Genomic DNA, 24,243 nt, shown 5'->3' with positions numbered 1-24,243 from the left:
AAAATAAAGTGTGCTGCACAGTGTTTTATTCGGCGCACAGTGTGTGTTGCCGGCGGCTAAATACACAATTAACCAAACATTATTGGGGGCAAAAAACATTTATTTTTACACAAAAAGAAATTAACTGCGCCTGCTTGGGGTAGAGTGCCATAAATGGGGGGTATGTAGCTGTGAAGCTTGACTAACTGTGGACGACGCAGGGGTGGCAGGAGAAGGGGCAATTAAATTACTGAGGTCTGGCAGTTCAGGGATGGGGCTTGATGCATGAGAGGGCAGAGACACTGGAAGGGTGAGACAAACCAAACATTGCAAATTTAAAAAAACTGACCGTCACATCCAAACATAGACTAAGTGTGAACAGGTGCTGAACCTAGAGTCACCAACTCGTATACAGTCAAATAAATAAGGCAGCACACTGCGGCGCTAAAACATGCAAACATGAAACATGAAAATGTAACTGCATTACTGCACTAGAAATATGAAAAAATGAGAGCGTTTAGCACATAAAGTGGCCAATTCATGTGTACCTGGTAGCCACATTAGGGCATCTCTCGTATACCAGGTCCTACACTTTCCTTTCCTCGCTGAGAATAAACGTCTTCAGTGGAATGGGTACCTGTGAAACCTCTTCCTAGACTAAATTTCTCTCTCTCTGTGGAGGGGTAATGGACCTGCAGCGATTAAAACACCTGTGGCTAAGGACCTGGTATGCGAGAGATGCCCTAATGTGGCTACCAGGTACACATGAATTGGCCAATTTATGCGCTAAACGCTCCATTTTTTCATATTTCTAGTGCAGTAATGCAGTTCAATTTTCATGTTTGCATGTTTTAGCGCCGCAGTGTTCTACCTTATTTATTTGACTGTATACGAGTTGGTGACTCAAGGTTCAGCACCTGTTCACACTTAGTCTATGTTTGGATGTGACAGTCAGTTTTTTGAAATTTGTATTCATTAGCCTTCTGACTGAGCACTCCGCCTCTTAGCCACAGGTGTTTTAATCGCAGCAGGTTCATTACCCCTCCACAGAGAGACAGAAATTTAGTCTAAGGCCATGTTCACACTATGCGGTTTTTACTGCGGAACCGCGGCGATTTTGCCGCTGCGGGTCCGCAGCTGTTTTCCATGCAGGGTACAGTACAATGTTACCCTATGGAAAACAGAAACCGCAGTGCACATGATGCGGAAAAACCCGAAAAAAAACGCGCAGAATTGCTGCGGAAAAAAAAGACCATTTCACTTCTTTGTGCAGAATCGCAGCGATTCTGCACCCATAGAAATGCATTGATCCGCTTACTTCCCGCATGGGGCTGTGCCCACCATGCGGGAAGTAATGCGGATAATGTGCGGGTTATACCCGGGGTGGAGGAGAGGAGACTCTCCTCCAGGCCCCGGGAACCATATTTGTATTAAAAAAAAAAGAATTAAAATAAAAAATCATGTATACTCACCCTCGGAAGTCTCAGCGCTGCACGCGGCCGTCCGGTCTCAGGTTTGCTATGCGACCAGGACCTTCGGTGACGTCGCGGTCACATGACCGTGACGTCACCGAAGGTCCTGGTCGCACAGCATCTTTGGAACCGGACCGCCGCCTGCAGCGCCCAGGAGATCGGGACTTCAGAGGGTGAGTATACCATGATTTTATTATTTTTAACACTACTATTGATGCTGCATATTGCTGCATATGCAGCATCAATAGTAGGGGTAAATCCCGCAGTGGAACCCGCAGGACAAACCGCGATAAATCTGCAGGGCTAACCGCAGCGGGTTTGCCCTGCAGATTTATCAAATCCGCTGCGGGAAAACCCACGGGACAAAACGGAACGTGTGAATGTGGCCTAAGAAGAGGTTTCACAGGTACCCATTCAGATGAAGACGTTTATTCTCAGCGAGGAAAGGAAAGTGTAGGACCTGGTATACGAGAGATGCCCTAATGTGGCTACCAGGTACACATGAATTGGCCAATTTATGCGCTAAACGCTCTCATTTTGTCATATTTCTAGTGCAGTAATGCAGTTCAATTTTCATGTTTCATGTTTGCATGTTTTAGCCCTGCAGTGTGCTACCTTATTTATAAACCAGACATTACAGACACATTAGGAGGTGAGGGGTGTTATGATAGGCAATTCAGTAACACAATGTACATAGCGATCAGAGCACATACAGTGATCTGATAGTAACCCAAAATAATAGAACCAGCTCTGAGACGTGGAATCTCTGTAAACCGCAATTCCTGATCCTCTCCAAACACAACTAGAGGCAGCCGTGGATTGCGCCTAACGCTACCTATGCAACTCGGCACAGCCTGAGAAACTGACTAGCCTGAAGATAGAAAAATAAGCCTACCTTGCCTCAGAGAAATACCCCAAAGGAAAAGGCAGCCCCCCACATATAATGGCTGTGAGTAAGATGAAAAGACAAACGTAGGGATGAAATAGATTCAGCAAAGTGAGGCCCGATATTCTAGACAGAACGAGGATAGAAAGATAACTTTGCGGTCTACACAAAACCCTAAAGAAAACCACGCAAAGGGGGCAAAAAGACCCCCCGTACCGAACTAACGGCACAGAGGTACACCCTTTGCGTCCCAGAGCTTCCAGCAAAACAAATAGACAGGCTGGAAAGAAAAAATAGCAACAAATAGCAAAGAAGCACTTAGCTATGCTGAGCAGCAGGCCACAGGAATGATCCAGAGAAACCAAGTCCAACACTGACACATTGACAGGAAGCATAGATCAAAGCATCAGGTGGAGTTAAGTAGGGAAGCAGCTAACGAACTCACCAGATCACCTGAGGGAGGAAACTCAGAAGCTGCAGTACCACTTTCCTCCACAAACGGAAGCTCCCAGAGAGAATCAGCCGAAGTACCACTTGTGACCACAGGAGTGAACTCTGCCACAGAATTCACAACAGAGGGGGAGGGATAACGATAGTCCTGCGGATCGACGCTGCGGTCTGAGGAGCCTCGTTGGGCTCATTTCTACAGGCCTGGCCGTGGTGGCCGACCTGTCAGGGTCCGTGTGCCGCAGCATGGTTGTGGTGGTGGGGAAGGCCATGCTAGGGTCCGGCTGCTGCTCAGGGCCAGATTTAATTGTTGGGTGGCCTGGGGCCCATTTTGGAGGGAGGCCCATTTTTCAAGGTGCTGCAATATGTAATGCAAAAGCACAAAATGAAACGAACGCATGTTTATTTACAGAAATCATTTATGCAGAGTAATTCAGGTAAAATCATTCATTTTTTACAATCCGGGCACTTTCCTTGATTTGTGTGCTGCAAAATCACTAATGATGTCACTAAAGGCCAATTCACGCAGTAGATCTGACCTTGTCAACCCTTGAAGTCCTGAAAGGGCGTTAAAGATTAAAATATGTACATATGTATGTATGTATATTGTAGAAATTTGGGTTTTCTATATCAAAGACTGCTGCTGGGCTCTATAGGTCAGAGACTTCTGCTGGGGTGTATATGTATGAGGGGCTTCTGCTAGGCTGTATATACAGGAACTTCTCAAAAAATTAGCATATAGTGTTAAATTTCATTATTTACCATAATGTAATGATTACAATTAAACTTTCATATATTATAGATTCATTATCCACCAACTGAAATTTGTCAGGTCTTTTATTGTTTTAATACTGATGATTTTGGCATACAACTCCTGATAACCCAAAAAAACCTGTCTCAACAAATTAGCATATCAAGAAAAGGTTCTCTAAACGACCTATTACCCTAATCTTCTGAATCAACTAATTAACTCTAAACACATGCAAAAGATACCTGAGGCTTATATAAACTCCCTGCCTGGTTCATTACTCAAAACCCCCATCATGGGTAAGACTAGCGACCTGACAGATGTCAAGAAGGCCATCATTGACACCCTCAAGCAAGAGGGTAAGACCCAGAAAGAAATTTCTCAACAAATAGGCTGTTCCCAGAGTGCTGTATCAAGGCACCTCAATGGTAAGTCTGTTGGAAGGAAACAATGTGGCAGAAAACGCTGTACAACGAGAAGAGGAGACCGGACCCTGAGGAAGATTGTGGAGAAGGACCGATTCCAGACCTTGGGGAACCTGAGGAAGCAGTGGACTGAGTCTGGTGTGGAAACATCCAGGGCCACCGTGCACAGGCGTGTGCAGGAAATGGGCTACAGGTGCCGCATTCCCCAGGTAAAGCCACTTTTGAACCATAAACAGCGGCAGAGGCGCCTGACCTGGGCTACAGAGAAGCAGCACTGGACTGTTGCTAAGTGGTCCCAAGTACTTTTTTCTGATGAAAGCAAATTTTGCATGTCATTCGGAAATCAAGGTGCCAGAGTCTGGAGGAAGACTGGGGAGAAGGAAATGCCAAAATGCCTGAAGTCCAGTGTCAAGTACCCACAGTCAGTGATGGTGTGGGGTGCCATGTCAGCTGCTGGTGTTGGTCCACTGTGTTTCATCAAGGGCAGGGTCAATGCAGCTAGCTATCAGGAGATTTTGGAGCACTTCATGCTTCCATCGGCTGAAATGCTTTATGGAGATGAAGATTTCATTTTTCAGCACGACCTGGCACCTGCTCACAGTGCCAAAACCACTGGTAAATGGTTTACTGACCATGGTATTACTGTGCTCAATTGGCCTGCCAACTCTCCTGACCTGAACCCCATAGAGAATCTGTGGGATATTGTGAAGAGAAAGTTGAGAGACGCAAGACCCAACACTCTGGATGAGCTTAAGGCCGCTATTGAAGCATCCTGGGCCTCCATAACATCTCAGCAGTGTCACAGGCTGATTGCCTCCATGCCACGCCGCATTGAAGCAGTCATTTCTGCCAAAGGATTCCCCACCAAGTATTGAGTGCATAACTGAACATTATTATTTGTTGGTTTTTTTGTTTGTTATTAAAAAACACTTTTATTTGATTGGATGGGTGAAATATGCTAATTTATTGAGACAGGTTTTTTGGGTTATCAGGAGTTGTATGCCAAAATCATCAGTATTAAAACAATAAAAGACCTGACAAATTTCAGTTGGTGGATAATGAATCTATAATATATGAAAGTTTAATTGTAATCATTACATTATGGTAAATAATGAAATTTAACACTATATGCTAATTTTTTGAGAAGGACCTGTATATGAGGGGCTTCTGCTGAGCTGTATATATATATATATATATATATGAGAGGCTTCTGCTGAGCTGTATTTATATACATGAGGGTCTTCTGCTGGGCTGTATATACTGTATATATATATGAGGGGCTTCTGCTGGGTTGTATATATATGAGGGACTTCTGCTGGGCTGTATATATATATATATATATATATGAGGGGCTTCTGCTGGGCTATATATATATATATATATATATATATATATATATATGCTGCCGGGCTGTATATATCAGAGGCTATTTACCTGTATATATCAAAGAATGTTGCTGTGCTGGCTGTATATGTATGAGAGGCTTCTGCTGGGCTGTATATATATGAGGGGCTTCTGCTGGGCTCTATATGTCAGAGGCTTCTGCTGGGGTGTATATGTATGAGGGGCTTCTGCTAGGCTGTATATATATGAGGGGCTTCTGCTGAGCTGTATATATATACATGAGGGTCTTCTGCTGGGCTGTATATACTGTATATATATATATGAGTGGCTTCTGCTGGGCTGTATATATATGAGGGGCTTCTGCTGGGCTGTATATATATATATATATATGAGGGGCTTCTGCTGGGCTGTATATATATATATATGGGGGCTGCCAGGCTGTATATATCAGAGGCTATTTACCTGTATATATCAAAGAATGTTGCTGTGCTGGGCTGTATATGTATGAGAGGCTTCTGCTGGGCTGTATATATATGAGGGGCTTCTGCTGAGCTGTATATATATATATATATATGAGAGGCTTCTGCTGAGCTGTATATATATACATGAGGGTCTTCTGCTGGGCTGTATATACTGTATATATATATGAGTGGCTTCTGCTGGGCTGTATATATATGAGGGGCTTCTGCTGGGCTGTATATATATATATATGGGGGCTGCCAGGCTGTATATATCAGAGGCTATTTACCTGTATATATCAAAGAATGTTGCTGTGCTGGCTGTATATGTATGAGAGGCTTCTGCTGGGCTGTATATGTCAGAGGCTTCTGCTGGGCTGTATATGTCAGAGGCTTCTGCTGGGCTCTACAGGTCCTTCTCAAAAAATTAGCATATAGTGTTAAATTTCATTATTTACCATAATGTAATGATTACAATTAAACTTTCATATATTATAGATTCATTATCCACCAACTGAAATTTGTCAGGTCTTTTATTGTTTTAATACTGATGATTTTGGCATACAACTCCTGATAACCCAAAAAACCTGTCTCAATAAATTAGCATATTTCACCCATCCAATCAAATAAAAGTGTTTTTTAATAACAAACAAAAAACCCATCAAATACTAATGTTCAGTTATGCACTCAATACTTGGTCGGGAATCCTTTGGCAGAAATGACTGCTTCAATGCGGCGTGGCATGGAGGCAATCAGCCTGTGACACTGCTGAGATGTTATGGAGGCCCAGGATGCTTCAATAGCGGCCTTAAGCTCATCCAGAGTGTTGGGTCTTGCGTCTCTCAACTTTCTCTTCACAATATCCCACAGATTCTCTATGGGGTTCAGGTCAGGAGAGTTGGCAGGCCAATTGAGCACAGTAATACCATGGTCAGTAAATCATTTACCAGTGGTTTTGGCACTGTGAGCAGGTGCCAGGTCGTGCTGAAAAATGAAATCTTCATCTCCATAAAGCATTTCAGCCGATGGAAGCATGAAGTGCTCCAAAATCTCCTGATAGCTAGCTGCATTGACCCTGCCCTTGATGAAACACAGTGGACCAACACCAGCAGCTGACATAGCACCCCACACCATCACTGACTGTGGGTACTTGACACTGGACTTCAGGCATTTTGGCATTTCCTTCTCCCCAGTCTTCCTCCAGACTCTGGCACCTTGATTTCCGAATGACATGCAAAATTTGCTTTCATCAGAAAAAAGTACTTGGGACCACTTAGCAACAGTCCAGTGCTGCTTCTCTGTAGCCCAGGTCAGGCGCCTCTGCCGCTGTTTATGGTTCAAAAGTGGCTTTACCTGGGGAATGCGGCACCTGTAGCCCATTTCCTGCACACGCCTGTGCACGGTGGCTCTGGATGTTTCCACACCAGACTCAGTCCACTGCTTCCTCAGGTTCCCCAAGGTCTGGAATCGGTCCTTCTCCACAATCTTCCTCAGGGTCCGGTCTCCTCTTCTCGTTGTACAGCGTTTTCTGCCACATTGTTTCCTTCCAACAGACTTACCATTGAGGTGCCTTGATACAGCACTCTGGGAACAGCCTATTTGTTGAGAAATTTCTTTCTGGGTCTTACCCTCTTGCTTGAGGGTGTCAATGATGGCCTTCTTGACATCTGTCAGGTCGCTAGTCTTACCCATGATGGGGGTTTTGAGTAATGAACCAGGCAGGGAGTTTATATAAGCCTCAGGTATCTTTTGCATGTGTTTAGAGTTAATTAGTTGATTCAGAAGATTAGGGTAATAGGTCGTTTAGAGAACCTTTTCTTGATATGCTAATTTATTGAGACAGGTTTTTTGGGTTATCAGGAGTTGTATGCCAAAATCATCAGTATTAAAACAATAAAAGACCTGACAAATTTCAGTTGGTGGATAATGAATCTATAATATATGAAAGTTTAATTGTAATCATTACATTATGGTAAATAATGAAATTTAACACTATATGCTAATTTTTTTAGAAGGACCTGTATATGTCAGAGGCTTCTGCTGGGCTGTATACGTATGAGAGGCTTCTACTGGGCTGTATTTGTATGAGAGGCTTCTGCTGAACTGTATATATATGAGGGGCTTCTGCTGGGCTGTATATGTATGATAGGATTCTGCTGGGCTGTATATGTATGAGAAGCTTCTGCTGGGCTGTATATATGAGGGGTTTCTGCCGGGCTGTATATTTATGAGAGGCTTCTGCTGGGCTGTATATGTATGAGAAGCTTCTGCTGGGCTTCTGCTGGGCTGTATATATATATGAGAGGTTTCTGCTGGGCTGTATATGTATGAGAGGCTTCTGCTGGGCTGTAAATATATGAGGGGCTTCTGCTGAGCTGTATATATATGAGGGGCTTCTGCTGGGCTGTATATATATGAGGGGCTTCTGCTGAGCTGTATATATATACGAGGGGCTTCAGCTGGGCTGTATATATATGAGTGACTTCTGCTGGGCTGTATATATATGAGGCTATTTACCTGTATATATCAAAGGCTGTTGCTGTGCTGGCTGTATATGTATGAGAGGTTTCTGCTGGGCTGTATATGTATGAGAGGCTTCTGTTGGGCTGTATATATATGAGGAGCTTCTGCTGGGCTCTATATGTCAGGCTTCTGCTGGGCTCTATATGTCAGAGGCTTCTGCTGGGCTCTATATGTCAGAGGCTTCTGCTGAGCTGTATATATATGAGGGGCTTCTGCTGGGCTCTATATGTCAGAGGCTTCTGCTGGGCTCTATATGTCAGAGGCTTCTGCTGGGCTGTATATGTATGAGAGGCTTTTGCTGGGCTGTATATGTATGAGAGGCTTCTGCTGGGCTGTATATATATGAGGGGCTTCTGCTGGGCTGTATATGTATGGGAGGCTTCTGCTGGGCTGTATATGTATGAGAGGCTTCTGCTTGGCTGTATATGTATGAGGGGCTTCTGCTGGGTTGTATATGTCAGAGGCTTCTGCTGGGCTCTATATGTCAGAGGCTTCTGCTGAGCTGTATATATATGAGGGGCTTCTGCTGGGCTCTATATGTCAGAGGCTTCTGCTGGGCTGTATATGTATGAGAGGCTTTTGCTGGGCTGTATATGTATGAGAGGCTTCTGCTGGGCTGTATATATATGAGGGGCTTCTGCTGGGCTGTATATGTATGGGAGGCTTCTGCTGGGCTGTATATGTATGAGAGGCTTCTGCTAGGCTGTATATGTATGAGGGGCTTCTGCTGGGTTGTATATGTCAGAGGCTTCTGCTGGGCTTTTATATTATATATATGAGGGGTTTCTGCTGGGCTGTATATATATATATATATATATATATATATATATATATATATATATATATATATATATATATGAGGGGCTGCTGCCGGGCTATATATATCAGAGGCTGTTTACCTGTATATATATCAGAGGCTGTTGCTGTGCTGGCAGTGTATGTATGAGAGGCTTCTTCTGGGCTGTATATATATGAGGGCTTCTTTTGAGCTGTATATATATGAGGGGCTGCTGCTGGGCTGTATCTATTAGAAGCTGCTGTTGAGCTGTATATATATATATATATATATATATATATATATATGGGGCTGCTGCCGGGCTGCATATATCAGAGGCTATTAGCAACAAAAACCTCTCTGACATATTTAAGTCAGGAACAGTGGCTAAAGTTAGCCCATTTAGCAACAGAGTATACCCACTCACAATAACATATCATATCAGGAGAAACAAGAGTTCTACTGGGTATCTTGCATAAAAAATCAAAAGTTTATTGATAAATATACACAACTATAAACTACACATTAAAACAAGAAATATAACAAATACAAAGACAGTGCACCCAGGTGGACATGACCCACCCTTACACCCTACTACCCAAGCGTAGAATCAGCGGTCAAAAAAAGTGCAAAGTGCAAAAAACGCAGGCAAGCATGTCTACCTATAGATGCCTCATCTTAAATATAGTCCCTAATAGGGTGGTAATGACGTTATGCAGGGTAGACATGCACTTACCAGGTGTAGGGGTAGGGGGATCAGATGCAGGGTGTATAATAAGCCCCCCGACGCGCGTTTCGCGTTCCTAAAGAACGCTTTCTCAAGGGAGTACCGCAGACTCTGCCTGTAGGACCTTTTAAAGGTCAAAGGATGAATCACATGTGAGTCGTGGGCCAATCCAGGTGGTTATACGGCGGCGCTTGCGCACCGCGAATCCGAGGTCCTGGCAGTGCACCGGAGCGTCAAGCGCTACTGCGCACGCGCGGGGAACAGAAGGAAACCCCAGGCGTGCGAGCAGAGCAGTGTGACGCGCCCGTGCATATCAGAGAGCCCCAGCCGCGGCGCGCATGCGCACAACCACTGAATCACCAATGTATGATGCCACCACCACCGCATAAGCAAAACATTACCCATGCGCCACATATTACTCCAGACAGAGAAGGATATAACAGTCCAAAATACAGTAGTAACATAGTACCCCATAGAGGTAAAACACATCAAAAAATAATCTCAGTATATTATAGCCGTCCATTATTTATGGGGTGCGATTGATATCTCTCAGCGATGTTCCATAGGTGTCCTCTATGAGGTGCTTCAGACTGGTAAGTTCAATGATGTATACTATGGAGGCGTAGTGTCTGCATATATGTACTTGAAGTGAAGGTCCACAAACTTATTAGTCCCACTGCAGAAAAATAGGTATGGTGATAAAAAATACACAATTAATAACAGATTAAAAAAATTATAAAAACAAAAACAAAAAGCACCCTACAGGTGTGGGTACCCAATAGAGAAATCACAGGGTCAAATATACTGAATATATCGGGAGAATGCATAATTTTATACATTCAGGACCCCAGAAAAGAGGAGAAGGACAAAGATTCATTCAGCCCCCTAGGGGTCAGGGTATCAAGAGTTGTAATCCACTTTGCTTCAACCTGTGCCAGGACTTTCTTATAATTGCCCCCTCTTATGCCAAGATGGATGGCATCTATACCCCTCACCTTAAATGAAGATGGATCACTATTGTGGTGTTGTCTAAAATGACGGGGGATAGTTTTGAGGAGGGTCACATCGATCGCCGTCTTGGCCGCGCAAATGTCCCGCACATGCTCCCGTATCCTTATCCTGAGCTCCCTAGACGTGAGCCCAATGTAAATTTTGGAGCAACCGCAAGTAGCGTAGTAGATCACATTCACGCTACTGCAGGAGATCCGATGTCTTATGTCAAAGGTTTTGCTCCCATCGGAGCTACAGAAGGTGGAGCAGCGCAGGACATTTGCGCAGGCAAGACAGCGACCGCATGGTATAGATCCCGGCACAGGACCCCTAGATCCAAATGGTTGCCTCACGGTAGGGACATAGTGACTCCTAACGAGGATGTCCTTGAGATTTCTGGACCTCCTCGCCGTCATAAGGGGATGGTTAGCCAGTTCAGCTCCCAGGGAGGGCTCAGTACCCAAAATAGACCAATGTTTGGCCAGGATCTGCCGCATATCCTCCCACTCATGATTAAAGGTGGATATGAACCTAATCGGTCCATTACTTGTGATATCTGGTCGAGCTCTGGTACCCCGAAGTAAATCGCCGCGTGGAGTAGCCCGCGCCCTACGGTACCCATTTTTTATGCAACGGTTGGAGTAACCACGTGCTGTAAATCTGGATTTCAAGTCCGAGGCTTGCCCCTCAAATTTTGCATCCGACGAACAGATCCGCCTCATCCGGAGGAACTGTCCGACCGGGACGGCCCTGATAGTAGACGCAATGTGAGCTGAGGACGCATGAATCAAGGAATTAACAGATGTAGGTTTACGGTACACGTCCGTTTGGATGGATCCATTACTGTCAACCTCAAAACTGACATCCAAAAAGTTAACCTTCTTGATGTCATAGTTATAAGTCAAACGGATGTTAAGAGAATTCCGATTCAGCGTCTCCATAAATTCCTCGAGCTGCCGCACCGTCCCATCCCAAAGAAAGAAAATATCATCAATATATCTGTGCCAGCACAGCACATGGGAGGCGGCCCGCGGGCCCTCGTCGCCAAAAATAAATCTCTCCCAGGACCCTAGGAAGAGATTTGCATACGAGGGCGCACAGGCCGCGCCCATGGCTGTGCCGCGCATCTGTAGATAAAACTGATCTTTATAAACAAAAAAATTATGAGTAAGGACATAGTGCAGCAGCTCGAGGATAAACTCACAGAGCGGGCCGTCCCGGTCGGAGGCCCCCAGAAAGAGGCGGACCGCATCCATACCATGTAGATGATCAATGCAGGTGTACAGGCTCTCCACGTCGGCGGTTACCATCAGGGTATCCTGGTCCACAGAAATGCCATCGACCCTAGCCAGAGCGTCCGTTGTGTCACGCACGTGTGATGGCAATGCCTCTACCAAAGGTTTCAGGTAAAAGTCAATAAATTGGCATATGGGGTTACAAAGTCCCCCAATGCCTGACACAATAGGGCGCCCTGGAGGGTCGAGGGCATTCTTGTGGACTTTGGGGAGCAGATAGAAGGTTGGTACCTTCGGATATCTCACTGTTAGCCCCTCCAATACCTTGGAGGAACGTCTTTATTTAATACCTTGAGGGAACGTCTGGCCCTATCTGAATTGCAGTCTTTACCCGGTGTGATATTCAAACCAGCAGACAAGGGGGGGAACATCGTGATCTGGCCTCAGGATAAATATGAACGGGAGGCTCTCAGACAACTGAGGGATTCTAGTACATATTCCAGACTGTCATACAATCCTCTGGCCTCTTTCTCTCTCGGTCTTCAGAGTATTCTGGTTCGGGCTCTGGATAATGACGTTATTACTAAACAGGTATTGGAGGGGCTAACAGTGAGATATCCGAAGGTACCAACCTTCTATCTGCTCCCCAAAGTCCACAAGAATGCCCTCGACCCTCCAGGGCGCCCTATTGTGTCAGGCATTGGGGGACTTTGTAACCCCATATGCCAATTTATTGACTTTTACCTGAAACCTTTGGTAGAGGCATTGCCATCACACGTGCGTGACACAACGGACGCTCTGGCTAGGGTCGATGGCATTTCTGTGGACCAGGATACCCTGATGGTAACCGCCGACGTGGAGAGCCTGTACACCTGCATTGATCATCTACATGGTATGGATGCGGTCCGCCTCTTTCTGGGGGCCTCCGACCGGGACGGCCCGCTCTGTGAGTTTATCCTCGAGCTGCTGCACTATGTCCTTACTCATAATTTTTTTGTTTATAAAGATCAGTTTTATCTACAGATGCGCGGCACAGCCATGGGCGCGGCCTGTGCGCCCTCGTATGCAAATCTCTTCCTAGGGTCCTGGGAGAGATTTATTTTTGGCGACGAGGGCCCGCGGGCCGCCTCCCATGTGCTGTGCTGGCACAGATATATTGATGATATTTTCTTTCTTTGGGATGGGACGGTGCGGCAGCTTGAGGAATTTATGGAGACGCTGAATCGGAATTCTCTTAACATCCGTTTGACTTATAACTATGACATCAAGAAGGTTAACTTTTTGGATGTCAGTTTTGAGGTTGACAGTAATGGATCCATCCAAACGGACGTGTACCGTAAACCTACATCTGTTAATTCCTTGATTCATGCGTCCTCAGCTCACATTGCGTCTACTATCAGGGCCGTCCCGGTCGGACAGTTCCTCCGGATGAGGCGGATCTGTTCGTCGGATGCAAAATTTGAGGGGCAAGCCTCGGACTTGAAATCCAGATTTACAGCACGTGGTTACTCCAACCGTTGCATAAAAAATGGGTACCGTAGGGCGCGGGCTACTCCACGCGGCGATTTACTTCGGGGTACCAGAGCTCGACCAGATATCACAAGTAATGGACCGATTAGGTTCATATCCACCTTTAATCATGAGTGGGAGGATATGCGGCAGATCCTGGCAAAACATTGGTCTATTTTGGGTACTGAGCCCTCCCTGGGAGCTGAACTGGCTAACCATCCCCTTATGACGGCGAGGAGGTCCAGAAATCTCAAGGACATCCTCGTTAGGAGTCACTATGTCCCTACCGTGAGGCAACCATTTGGATCTAGGGGTCCTGTGCCGGGATCTATACCATGCGGTCGCTGTCTTGCCTGCGCAAATGTCCTGCGCTGCTCCACCTTCTGTAGCTCCGATGGGAGCAAAACCTTTGACATAAGACATCGGATCTCCTGCAGTAGCGTGAATGTGATCTACTACGCTACTTGCGGTTGCTCCAAAATTTACATTGGGCTCACGTCTAGGGAGCTCAGGATAAGGATACGGGAGCATGTGCGGGACATTTGCGCGGCCAAGACGGCGATCGATGTGACCCTCCTCAAAACTATCCCCCGTCATTTTAGACAACACCACAATAGTGATCCATCTTCATTTAAGGTGAGGGGTATAGATGCCATCCATCTTGGCATAAGAGGGGGCAATTATAAGAAAGTCCTGGCACAGGTTGAAGCAAAGTGGATTACAACTCTTGATACCCTGACCCCTAGGGGGCTGAATGAATCTTTGTCCTTCTCCTCTTTTCTGGGGTCCTGAATGTATAAAATTATGCATTCTCCCGATATATTCAGTATATTTGTCCCTGTGATTTCTCTATTGGGTACCCACGCCTGTAGGGTGCTTTTTGTTTTTGTTTTTATAATTTTTTTAATCTGTTATTAATTGTGTATTTTTTATCACCATACCTATTTTTCTGCAGTGGGACTAATAAGTTTGTGGACCTTCACTTCAAGTACATATATGCAGACACTACGCCTCCTTAGTATACATCATTGAACTTACCAGTCTGAAGCACCTCATAGAGGACACCTATGGAACATCGCTGAGAGATATCAATCGCACCCCATAAATAATGGACGGCTATAATATACTGAGATTATTTTTTGATGTGTTTTACCTCTATGGGGTACTATGTTACTACTGTATTTTGGACTGTTATATCCTTCTCTGTCTGGAGTAATATGTGGCGCATGGGTAATGTTTTGCTTATGCGGTGGTGGTGGCATCATACATTGGTGATTCAGTGGTTGTGCGCATGCGCGCCGCGGCTGGGGCTCTCTGATATGCACGGGCGCGTCACACTGCTCTGCTCGCACGCCTGGGGTTTCCTTCTGTTCCCCGCGCGTGCGCAGTAGCGCTTGACGCTCCGGTGCACTGCCAGGACCTCGGATTCGCGGTGCGCATGCGCCGCCGTATAACCACCTGGATTGGCCCACGACTCACATGTGATTCATCCTTTGACCTTTAAAAGGTCCTACAGGCAGAGTCTGCGGTACTCCCTTGAGAAAGCGTTCTTTAGGAACGCGAAACGCGCGTCGGGGGGCTTATTATACACCCTGCATCTGATCCCCCTACCCCTACACCTGGTAAGTGCATGTCTACCCTGCATAACGTCATTACCACCCTATTAGGGACTATATTTAAGATGAGGCATCTATAGGTAGACATGATTGCCTGCGTTTTTTGCACTTTGCACTTTTTTTGACCGCTGATTCTACGCTTGGGTAGTAGGGTGTAAGGGTGGGTCATGTCCACCTGGGTGCACTGTCTTTGTATTTGTTATATTTCTTGTTTTAATGTGTAGTTTATAGTTGTGTATATTTATCAATAAACTTTTGATTTTTTATGCAAGATACCCAGTAGAACTCTTGTTTCTCCTGATATGATATATATCAGAGGCTGTTGCGGTGCTGGCTGTATATAGAATAGAGGCTGATGGGCTGTATAAAGTGTATACACAGCACTATACTGTAAACAGGTCCACACTATATACATATAGTATACACAGACACACTGTAATGCAGGATATAGTGTGGACCTGTATATACAGTATGGTACTGTGTAGGACAGGAGCTGCAAGAAAAATACACAGACACACACACACAATCACACACACACACACAGAGATCATACTCGCCCGCCGCGACACTGTGAAGACTGAACCACTTCACCTCTGGATCTTCAGTCCTGCCGCGCTCCGTGGTGCAGAATCCTCTTCTCGCGCCGACATCGGGGCTCCGGCTCCTTCCTTGAAGGTAGCTGAACAATCTCTCATCTGATGTAATCCGAGGGAGCGATCATATAGCTGAATAGGTAGCGCCTAGAAGCTTCTGTTGGGATCGGAGAAGGCTGCCGCATGCCATAAGCTAAGCATTAGGTACAGGGAGGGCACTAAGGAAGTTGGCTAGGCTAGCCAGGTCAGTGGATGCTGACGCAGGTCAGGTACCATGACTCTACCGCTCTTCGCCAGCCACTGAGATGTAGGACCGTAGCCAGGTCCCTACACTTTCAATAGTTTCTCTTTTGTTAAATGTTACTTATCATTAGAAACCGTTCACAGCAAAGAGATGTGTATTTTACATGTTTTGAGATATTTATCCCTATATTGGTGGGAGGCCCCCGCTTGGTGGGTGGCCCAGGGCCCGGGCCCCTTGGGCCCACCCCTAAATCCGGGCCTGCTGCTGCATGGTGGTGGTGGGGAAGGCCATGCCAGGGTCCGGTTGCCGCTGTTGCTGCTTCATGGTGGTGTCAATGGAAGAGGTCCAAGCAGGAGCAGCAGTTGTCATGGTGGTGGTCGCGGTGGGTTGTCCAACAGCACTCGGCATGGTGGTGGTGCTGTTGTGGTGTCCGGCAGTGCTTGGAATGGAGGTGGCCATGCAGTGGTATGCAGCAGAGCTTGGCATTGAGGTCAAGCATGACAGTGTAGGCACAGGTGGATATGCCGCCACTGTCTGCTGAAAATACCGACTTTGCTGCATAGCCTGCACATAAGCAGCATTGCAGGCCTGCATGACACTAAGCTGGAGATCAGGAGTAAGGTGTTCCGACATGCCCTGTTCAATTTGATTAAAAAATGATGTGCTGGCCTCTGGAGGTCGGCTTTCACTTGGTCAAGGCTTTTGGTGACCTCCTGGATACGTGTATTCATATGGCTAATGGCAGTATCCAGTCGGTCACCCATCGCCTTGAGTCCAACATGAAAGACCGAGCTCAAGCGCAAAAACTCAGGCATGAGTGACCTGTCCAAGGCCCTCTGCCGCTGCCAGGAGGAGCCCCCAAAAAAGGGGCAGAGGTAGAGGACTGGGAAAGGGGAACACCTGATGGACCAGCTTCCTGGTCTCCAGTTTGTGTGGCACTGCTGGTTGGCTGGGACGGGTCCATGGCTGTCTGATGAAGGACCGCTCCAGAACCTGGGCCAACAGTAGTGCTCCATGTGCTGTGAAAAAAGAAGAAAAAAACACATTACTACCAAACATTTACAAAAGTTAAGCGTCAACTCCTGTGGAATAGAAACATACAGATTAAGGCAATACAACACAAACCTAATACACCAAAAAAAAACTTATGTTGTCTGGCAAGGACCGGTCTCAAAAATGCCAGAATGCGGTGGTATTTATATTTTCGGATCCTTGCTCCAGAACCACTAGGAACCCGGCTCTCCTGACGAAGGTCCTTGTTGAAGCAATCCTTCATCGAATGCCAACGTGTTTTGACTTTGAGCACTGTTGAAAAAACAAAAAACAATGGTTAGGCTAGGTTCACATTGCGTTAGGGCAGTCCGTTTAGCGCATAGCGCTACGGACTGCACTAACGCAATGTCCCAAAAGGGATCGCGTTTGCCGATCCCGCTAGCTCAGATGCCCGATCTGCGCTAGCGAGGGACGGACCGCGAACACTGCAAGCAGCGTTCGAGGTCCATCACTCAAATGACGGCACATCTCTAGCGCACGCCCAATGTGGGCGTGTGCTAGCGATGCGTTCACCATTACAAGCAATGGTGGCGTTAACAAATTACGTTACACCGCGTTATGCCGCGGTGTAACGTAGTCCATTTAACGGGTTCACATAACGCAATGTGAACCTACCCTAAACAACTGACTTTTGGCCGTGATCACACAACTGTGTGTGATGAGAGAAACTCCTGAAAGTGTGATCATGGCCAAGGTCACTGCTGCATCATACTGCATTGCAATACTTAGAAAATGCATTTCGGACCTGAGTCGGGGCATTGTCCCAGCCATCCCACATCGCTTTGGCCACCTCATTCCATAGGCGCCGGATCGTTACGTTGTTTTAGAGCAGTGGATCCCGGGTGTCCCACAACGGGACTCACTCATGGACCAGGGAGATAAGGAGGTCATTTTCAATGAGGTCCTCATCCCATTCTGGAACCTAAAAATAAATGAAGACATTAATGTTGGATACATTAACATAAGGAAAAGAAAGAAAACAGACAGAAAACTGGCATGAATATTGAAAGTCAAGAAACAAATGGAGTCAAGAAGAAAAAGGGAGAGAAAGAGGAAAGTAAAGAAATGAACATCCAAGAGTAAAGTGAGGATACAATAAACAGTCAGCCACGTATACGTACATGCTGCCGCCTTGCCACCCGACCGTGACCCCACTGCTCCTGCTCAGCCTCTGCCGCAGTGGAAAAAGTGCTCTAAAAAAAAGGAAAAAAAAATTGTCACATGTGTAGATGTGACAGTGAATACTTACCAATCTGAGGAGGTCAGTACTCACTTCACTGACATGTTCGGCTCGTGCAGGGCCAGGATGTTGCTCCTCCTCAGAAGAAGATGACATTCTGATGCATGCAGAAAGAAAGAAATGGTAGAAATCAGGACATGTAGAGACAGAAAATAGAAAATAAAGACATTGGCGAGGATATACTCACATTGTTCAGAGTGTAGATTCCTTCCTGTGTCTGCTCTGCTGCGTCTACTCTTGTTCACTGTCTGCTGAGTAGTGACCTGCAAATGCCCACTCCCTCCTTTTATCACCTTGTATGTGGGGGGTGGCTAATCAGTGTCTAGACATGTTTTCCAGTGGTGCAACGCATGCGTTCAGAAACGCAAGCAAACGCATGTGCTTGCGAATGCATGCGTTCACATAGACCGTAATGCGTTTTTTTTTGCCGCATTCCTTCCGCTAACAACCGCATACGTTTCTAGGCGGCAAACTGACGCCTCAAAAATTACTACATGTAGCGTTTACCGTGCCAAACCGCAGACGATGAAACGACACGTGAGTCGTCAAACGCGGCAAAACGCAACCGATTGCAGACACATGTGTCTCTAATGTTAAATATAGGAATACACGACGCATGCGGATAATTGCGGAAGAAACGCTGCGGACACAACCGCAAATGTCAAAACAGCCTTATTCGTCTTTTTTTTTTTTTTTAAACAGCAAAAAGTTGCCTGATCGTTTAAAATGTTGCACGTTGAACTTAATTCATGCAAAAATAACATAGCAAGATTTTCTAATTCACAAGGGGGGTCACAAATGATGTATTGGGTTATAACTTCTGGTTCACCAAAGTCATGTCCACATGAAAAAATATAACCCTACTTGGTTTTGTCTCTTATCTGCTGGTGACCGACCTTCTCCTTATACTTCCAGATCCAGTTCTCATCTCCAACATCACCAGTAACAGCAGCCGGAAGGGTGAGGACATCGCTGTGAGCGTCCAGTTCTCTGGAGAGGGGACGGCTGTGACCTGGGAGGTGGATGAGGGGCTTCTCCCTGACCGATATCGGCTGACAGATGATAACAGGACAGTGATTATCCCGAAAGCCCCGAGAGACGACATTGGGAGAAGATTCCGTGTCCGGATCACAAACCCAGTCAGTGAGGCGACCGGGGAACACCAGCTGGAGATTACAGGTAAGAGGGTATTACTGGGGTATTATATGTACCCCACACCTTCTATACCCCATGTACTGGAGATTACAGGTAAGAGGATATTACTGGGGTATTATATGTACCCCGCACCTTCTATACCCCATGTACTTGAGATTACAGGTAAGAGGGTATTACTGGGGTATTATATGTACCCCACGCCTTCTATACCTCATGTACTGGCGATTACAGGTAAGAGGGTATTACTGGGGTATTATATGTACCCCACACCTTCTATACCCCATGTACTGGAGATTACAGGTAAGAGGATATTACTGGGGTATTATATGTACCCCGCACCTTCTATACCCCATGTACTGGAGATTACAGGTAAGAGGGTATTACTGGGGTATTATATGTACCCCGCACCTTCTATACCCCATGTACTGGAGATTACAGGTAAGAGGATATTACTGGGGTATTATATGTACCTCACACCTTCTGTACCCCATGTACTGGAGATAACAGGTAAGAGGGTATTACTGGGGTATTATATGTACAGCACACCTTCTATACCCCATGTACTGGAGATTACAGGTAAGAGGGTATTACTGGGGTATTATATGTACCTCACACCTTCTATACCTCATGTACTGGAGATTACAGGTAAGAGGGTATTACTGGGGTATTATATGTACCCACACCTTCTATACTCCATGTACTGGAGATTACGGGTAAGAGCGTATTACTGGGGTATTATATGTACCTCACACCTTCTATACCTCATGTACTGGAGATTACAGGTAATAGGGTATTACTGGGGTATTATATGTACCCACACCTTCTATACCTCATGTACTGGAGATTACAGGTAAGAGGGTATTACTGGGGTATTATATGTACCTCACACCTTCTATACCTCATGTACTGGAGATTACAGGTAAGAGGGTATTACTGGGGTATTATATGTACCCACACCTTCTATACCCCATGTACTGGAGATTACAGGTAAGAGGGTATTACTGGGGTATTATATGTACCACCTTCTATACCCCATGTACTGGACTGGAGATTACAGGTAAGAGGGTATTACTGGGGTATTATATGTACCCCACACCTTCTATACCCCATGTACTGGAGATTACAGGTAAGAGGATATTACTGAGGTATTATATGTACCCCACACCTTCTATACCCCATGTACTGGAGATAACGGGTAAGAGGGTATTACTGGGGTATTATATGTACCCCACACCTTCTATACCCCATGTACTGGAGATTACAGGTAAGAGGATATTACTGAGGTATTATATGTACCCCACACCTTCTAGACCCCATGTACTGGAGATTACAGGTAAGAGGGTATTACTGGGGTATTATATTTACCACCTTCTAACCTTCTATACCCAATGTACGGGACTGGAGATTACATGTAAGAGGGTATTACTGGGGTATTACATGTACCCCACACCTTCTATACCCCATGTACTGGAGATTACAGGTAAGAGGGTATTACTGGGGTATTATATGTACCCCACACCTTCTATACCCCATGTACTGGAGATTAGAGGTAAGAGGGTATTACTGGGGTATTATATGTACCCACACCTTCTATACCCCATGTACTGGAGATTACATGTAAGAGGGTATTACTGGGGTATTATATGTACCCACACCTTCTATACTCCATGTACTGGAGATTACAGGTAAGAGGGTATTACTGGGGTATTATATGTACCCCACACCTTCTATACCCCATGTACTGGAGATTACAAGTAAGAGGGCTGAGTAGTCTCTAGGAGCCCGCTGCCTAGGGGTTTCGGGAGTTAATGTGAAATGCACAGGCTCTGAGTCTTTAGCTTTTACAGCACAGCCTATCCCGGGAAAACGATGGTCAGTCTATTATTAAGTCTCTCACCAGGAATCAGGGGCTCTGCACTGATACCGCGGGTACCAGGGGGTCGCAGTCTCTACACGGGCCAATGTCTCTACACGGGTCTCAAAGCGCCCATCTCCAGTCACAGCAAAGTCCGCTTTCATGTACTCACAATATGCAGTCTTTCTGGGCAATCTCCCTGTATTTGTCCTCTGACTGGGAGCTCTCTCTCCCGGAGCACAGCTGCACCCTGCTCTGACCGCTGCTCACGCGGCTCTGTTCCTTGCGCGCATGCCTTTCCCGCTCTCTGCCCGGCTTCCTTCCTGTCCCAGTCTCTAAGTCTGCCCTCTGGGGAACCTGTAGCACAGCTCAATGGTTCCAGGCATAGAGCCGAGAAGGTAACCACCCCCGGACTCTTCTTGTGCTTCACCTCCTTACATCCCCCCCTCTTTCTGCTTGCCATTCCATGGGTGAGATTTTCAGGAGTTCCTGTTGGCAATCTTCCAGTCCTTGCACACTCTGCTGCCAGATTAACTCGTCTTGATTGTAGCGAACAGGGGTTACACCAGCCATTGAATGTTCAGAGCGTCTCAAATCAGCAGGGGCGGAGGTGTCAACTGCTGTGGGAGGAGTCGAGGTTTCCTCCAATACATTGGTTGTTTCAGGCACCAGCCCTGCTTCTGCGTTCCCAGGAAGAGATTGGGAGTCTTCCTCGTCTTCCACATCTACATTGATCACTGGTGCAGCCGGTGGGGGCGCTAGAGCCAATTGGACTGATTCAGGATCTCGAGACAAACATGGACGCAACATATTCCTGTGCAGTGTGCGGGTGGGAGCCCACTCTTCCGTTTTGGGCTGGACCTCATAAACGGGAACCCCGTTACCAAGCCGCCACTTGACTTGGTACGGCCTTTTCTCCCACCGGTACTCTAGTTTGTTGTGGGGGCCTTTTCCCTCACTAAGACTCGGTCTCCAGGCCGCAGGGCTGTCCCCTTTTGAGGAGCTACCTGGGGATGCTCAAATTCTTGCAGTCGGTTCTGCACTAGACATTGAATTGTCGGTAGCCGACAACGATGTTCTTGAACCCAGGAGTACACCCCCGTCCGTGGGTAGTCCTCCTCGGGTTCAAGCTCCAGCTCTGCCAGCCCCTTCCCGGGTCTGCCAAAGAACAAAGAGTAGGGGGTGAATCCGGTGGTGCTGTGTTTCTGATTGTTATACGCCCACACTAGAGTTGAGCGACTTTTACTTTTTTAGGATCGAGTCGGGCTTTGCGAAACCCGACTTTGTCAAAAGTCGGGTCAGGTGAAATCGGCCGATTATTGCGAAAAGTCGGGGATCGGCCGAAACACGAAACCCAATGCAAGTCAATGGGGAATCAAAGTCGGCAGTGAGTGGAGGACAGGAAAACACCTACAGTGCCCATTTTAATGCCAAAAACATCAATTCTTGTTACTTTAGCTTGTCAATCTTAATTTACCTTATAATAATAGTTAGTCATTGAAAATTGGGGGTCATTTGGCTAAAGTTGTGGGGGGGTAGGGCTGGTTCAAGTTTTTCGTGGGCCCAGGAAATGCGGACTAGGTCACGGCGGAGGAGCAGGGAGAGGTAAGTATTTCAACTTTGCAAGTGCTGTGATCCTGAGCAAGCGGGGGGGGAGGGGGGCACTCATTCGCATTGGCACTGGCACAGGGCCCCTCAAAGTACGGCAGAGACACTTTTGCATACTATGAGGGGCCCTGTGCCAGTGATGTCGCCAACGAGTATGCCCCCCCAGCTGATGAAGGAACCTGCACTTTCATCTGCACCTTCCTCTTTGTCCCCGTGTAAGGTGGTATAGTATGCGGGAAGGGGAACCTGACTTTCAGCAGGGTCAGATTCTGGCTGTGTAGAGTGCAAGGGGAATGTAGTGGTCTGGGTCAATGTACCAGCAGACTCATCTAGCAGTGGATGGGCAATGGGCAGGATGAGGAGGAAACACAGATATAGGCCAAAAATAAAAAAGTAGGCTAAAAGCAGTTCAAAATTGGTAACAGGACTAAACAGGCGGCACTGTTTTGTTCAGTGGAGGAGAAAAGCAAGGAGTGGCAAACACCGTTAGTAGGCCCAACCAAACAAGTAGGCCAAATGCAGTTTAATATCTGAAACAGGATGAAAATTGAGGCTCAGCTTTGTTCAGTGGAGGAGAAAAGCAAGGAGCGGCAGACACCGTTAGTAGGCCCAACCAAACAAGTAGGCCAAATGCAGTTTACTATTCGAAACAGGATGAAAATTGAGGCTCAGCTTTGTTCAGTGGAAGAGAAAAGCAAGAAGCGGCAGACACCGTTAGTAGGCCCAACCAAACAAGTAGGCCAAATGCAGTTTAATATCTGAAACAGGATGAAAATTGAGGCTCAGCTTTGTTCAATGGAGGAGAACAACAAGCAGCGGCAGACACCGTTAGTAGGCCCAACCACACAAGTAGGCCAAATGCAGTTTAATATTTGAAACAGGAGTAAACTGGCGGCTCAGCTTTGTTCAGTGGAGGACAACTGTAATGGGAGGCAGACTGTTGTGAATTCCGCTCTTGGGCTCCCTCCAGTGGTTGTAAGTAGTATTTTTGTGAGTTCTGCTCTTGGGCTCCCTCCTGTGGTTTTGAGTAGTATGACTGCTTCTTGGATTTAGCTTCTGCAGCTGTGTTCACTGATCGTCTTATGGGCTCGGCTATATTAGTCTGGCCTTAGCCCTCATTCAATGCCAGTTGTCAATTGTTCCAGCCTGGAGTCATTGCTCTTTGGATTTTCCTGACACTCTGACCAGTTCTGCAAAGCTAAGTCCTTGCTTGTCCTTTGCAGTTCACTTATTGTGGACTTTGTTGTTCATTACTGTCTTTGTTTTTGCTCATTTGTCCAGTTTATCAGTATTTATCTATTCAGCTTGCTGGAAGCTCTGGGCAGCAGAGTTTGCCCTCCACACCTTTAGTTAGGTGTGGA

General features: G+C 46.3%; 1 protein-coding gene across 3 annotated transcripts in view; it reads left to right on the top strand.

The window, feature by feature from the left end:
* LOC138672486 (uncharacterized) overlaps positions 1–24,243 on the top strand; it is a 429,950-nt gene that overhangs the window by 215,841 nt on the left and 189,866 nt on the right. For all 3 annotated transcript variants that reach the window (XM_069760504.1, XM_069760501.1, XM_069760503.1), the window contains exon 3: positions 19,180–19,443. In XM_069760504.1, coding sequence (XP_069616605.1) covers positions 19,180–19,443 — 264 coding nt within the window. The remainder of the gene's footprint in view (positions 1–19,179; positions 19,444–24,243) is intronic.

Source organism: Ranitomeya imitator, chromosome 3, assembly GCF_032444005.1.
Source record: "Ranitomeya imitator isolate aRanImi1 chromosome 3, aRanImi1.pri, whole genome shotgun sequence".
NCBI classification, from domain to species: domain Eukaryota; kingdom Metazoa; phylum Chordata; class Amphibia; order Anura; family Dendrobatidae; genus Ranitomeya; species Ranitomeya imitator.
Note: the sequence above shows the minus strand (reverse complement) of the source record. Positions and strands in the feature narration are given on the sequence as shown.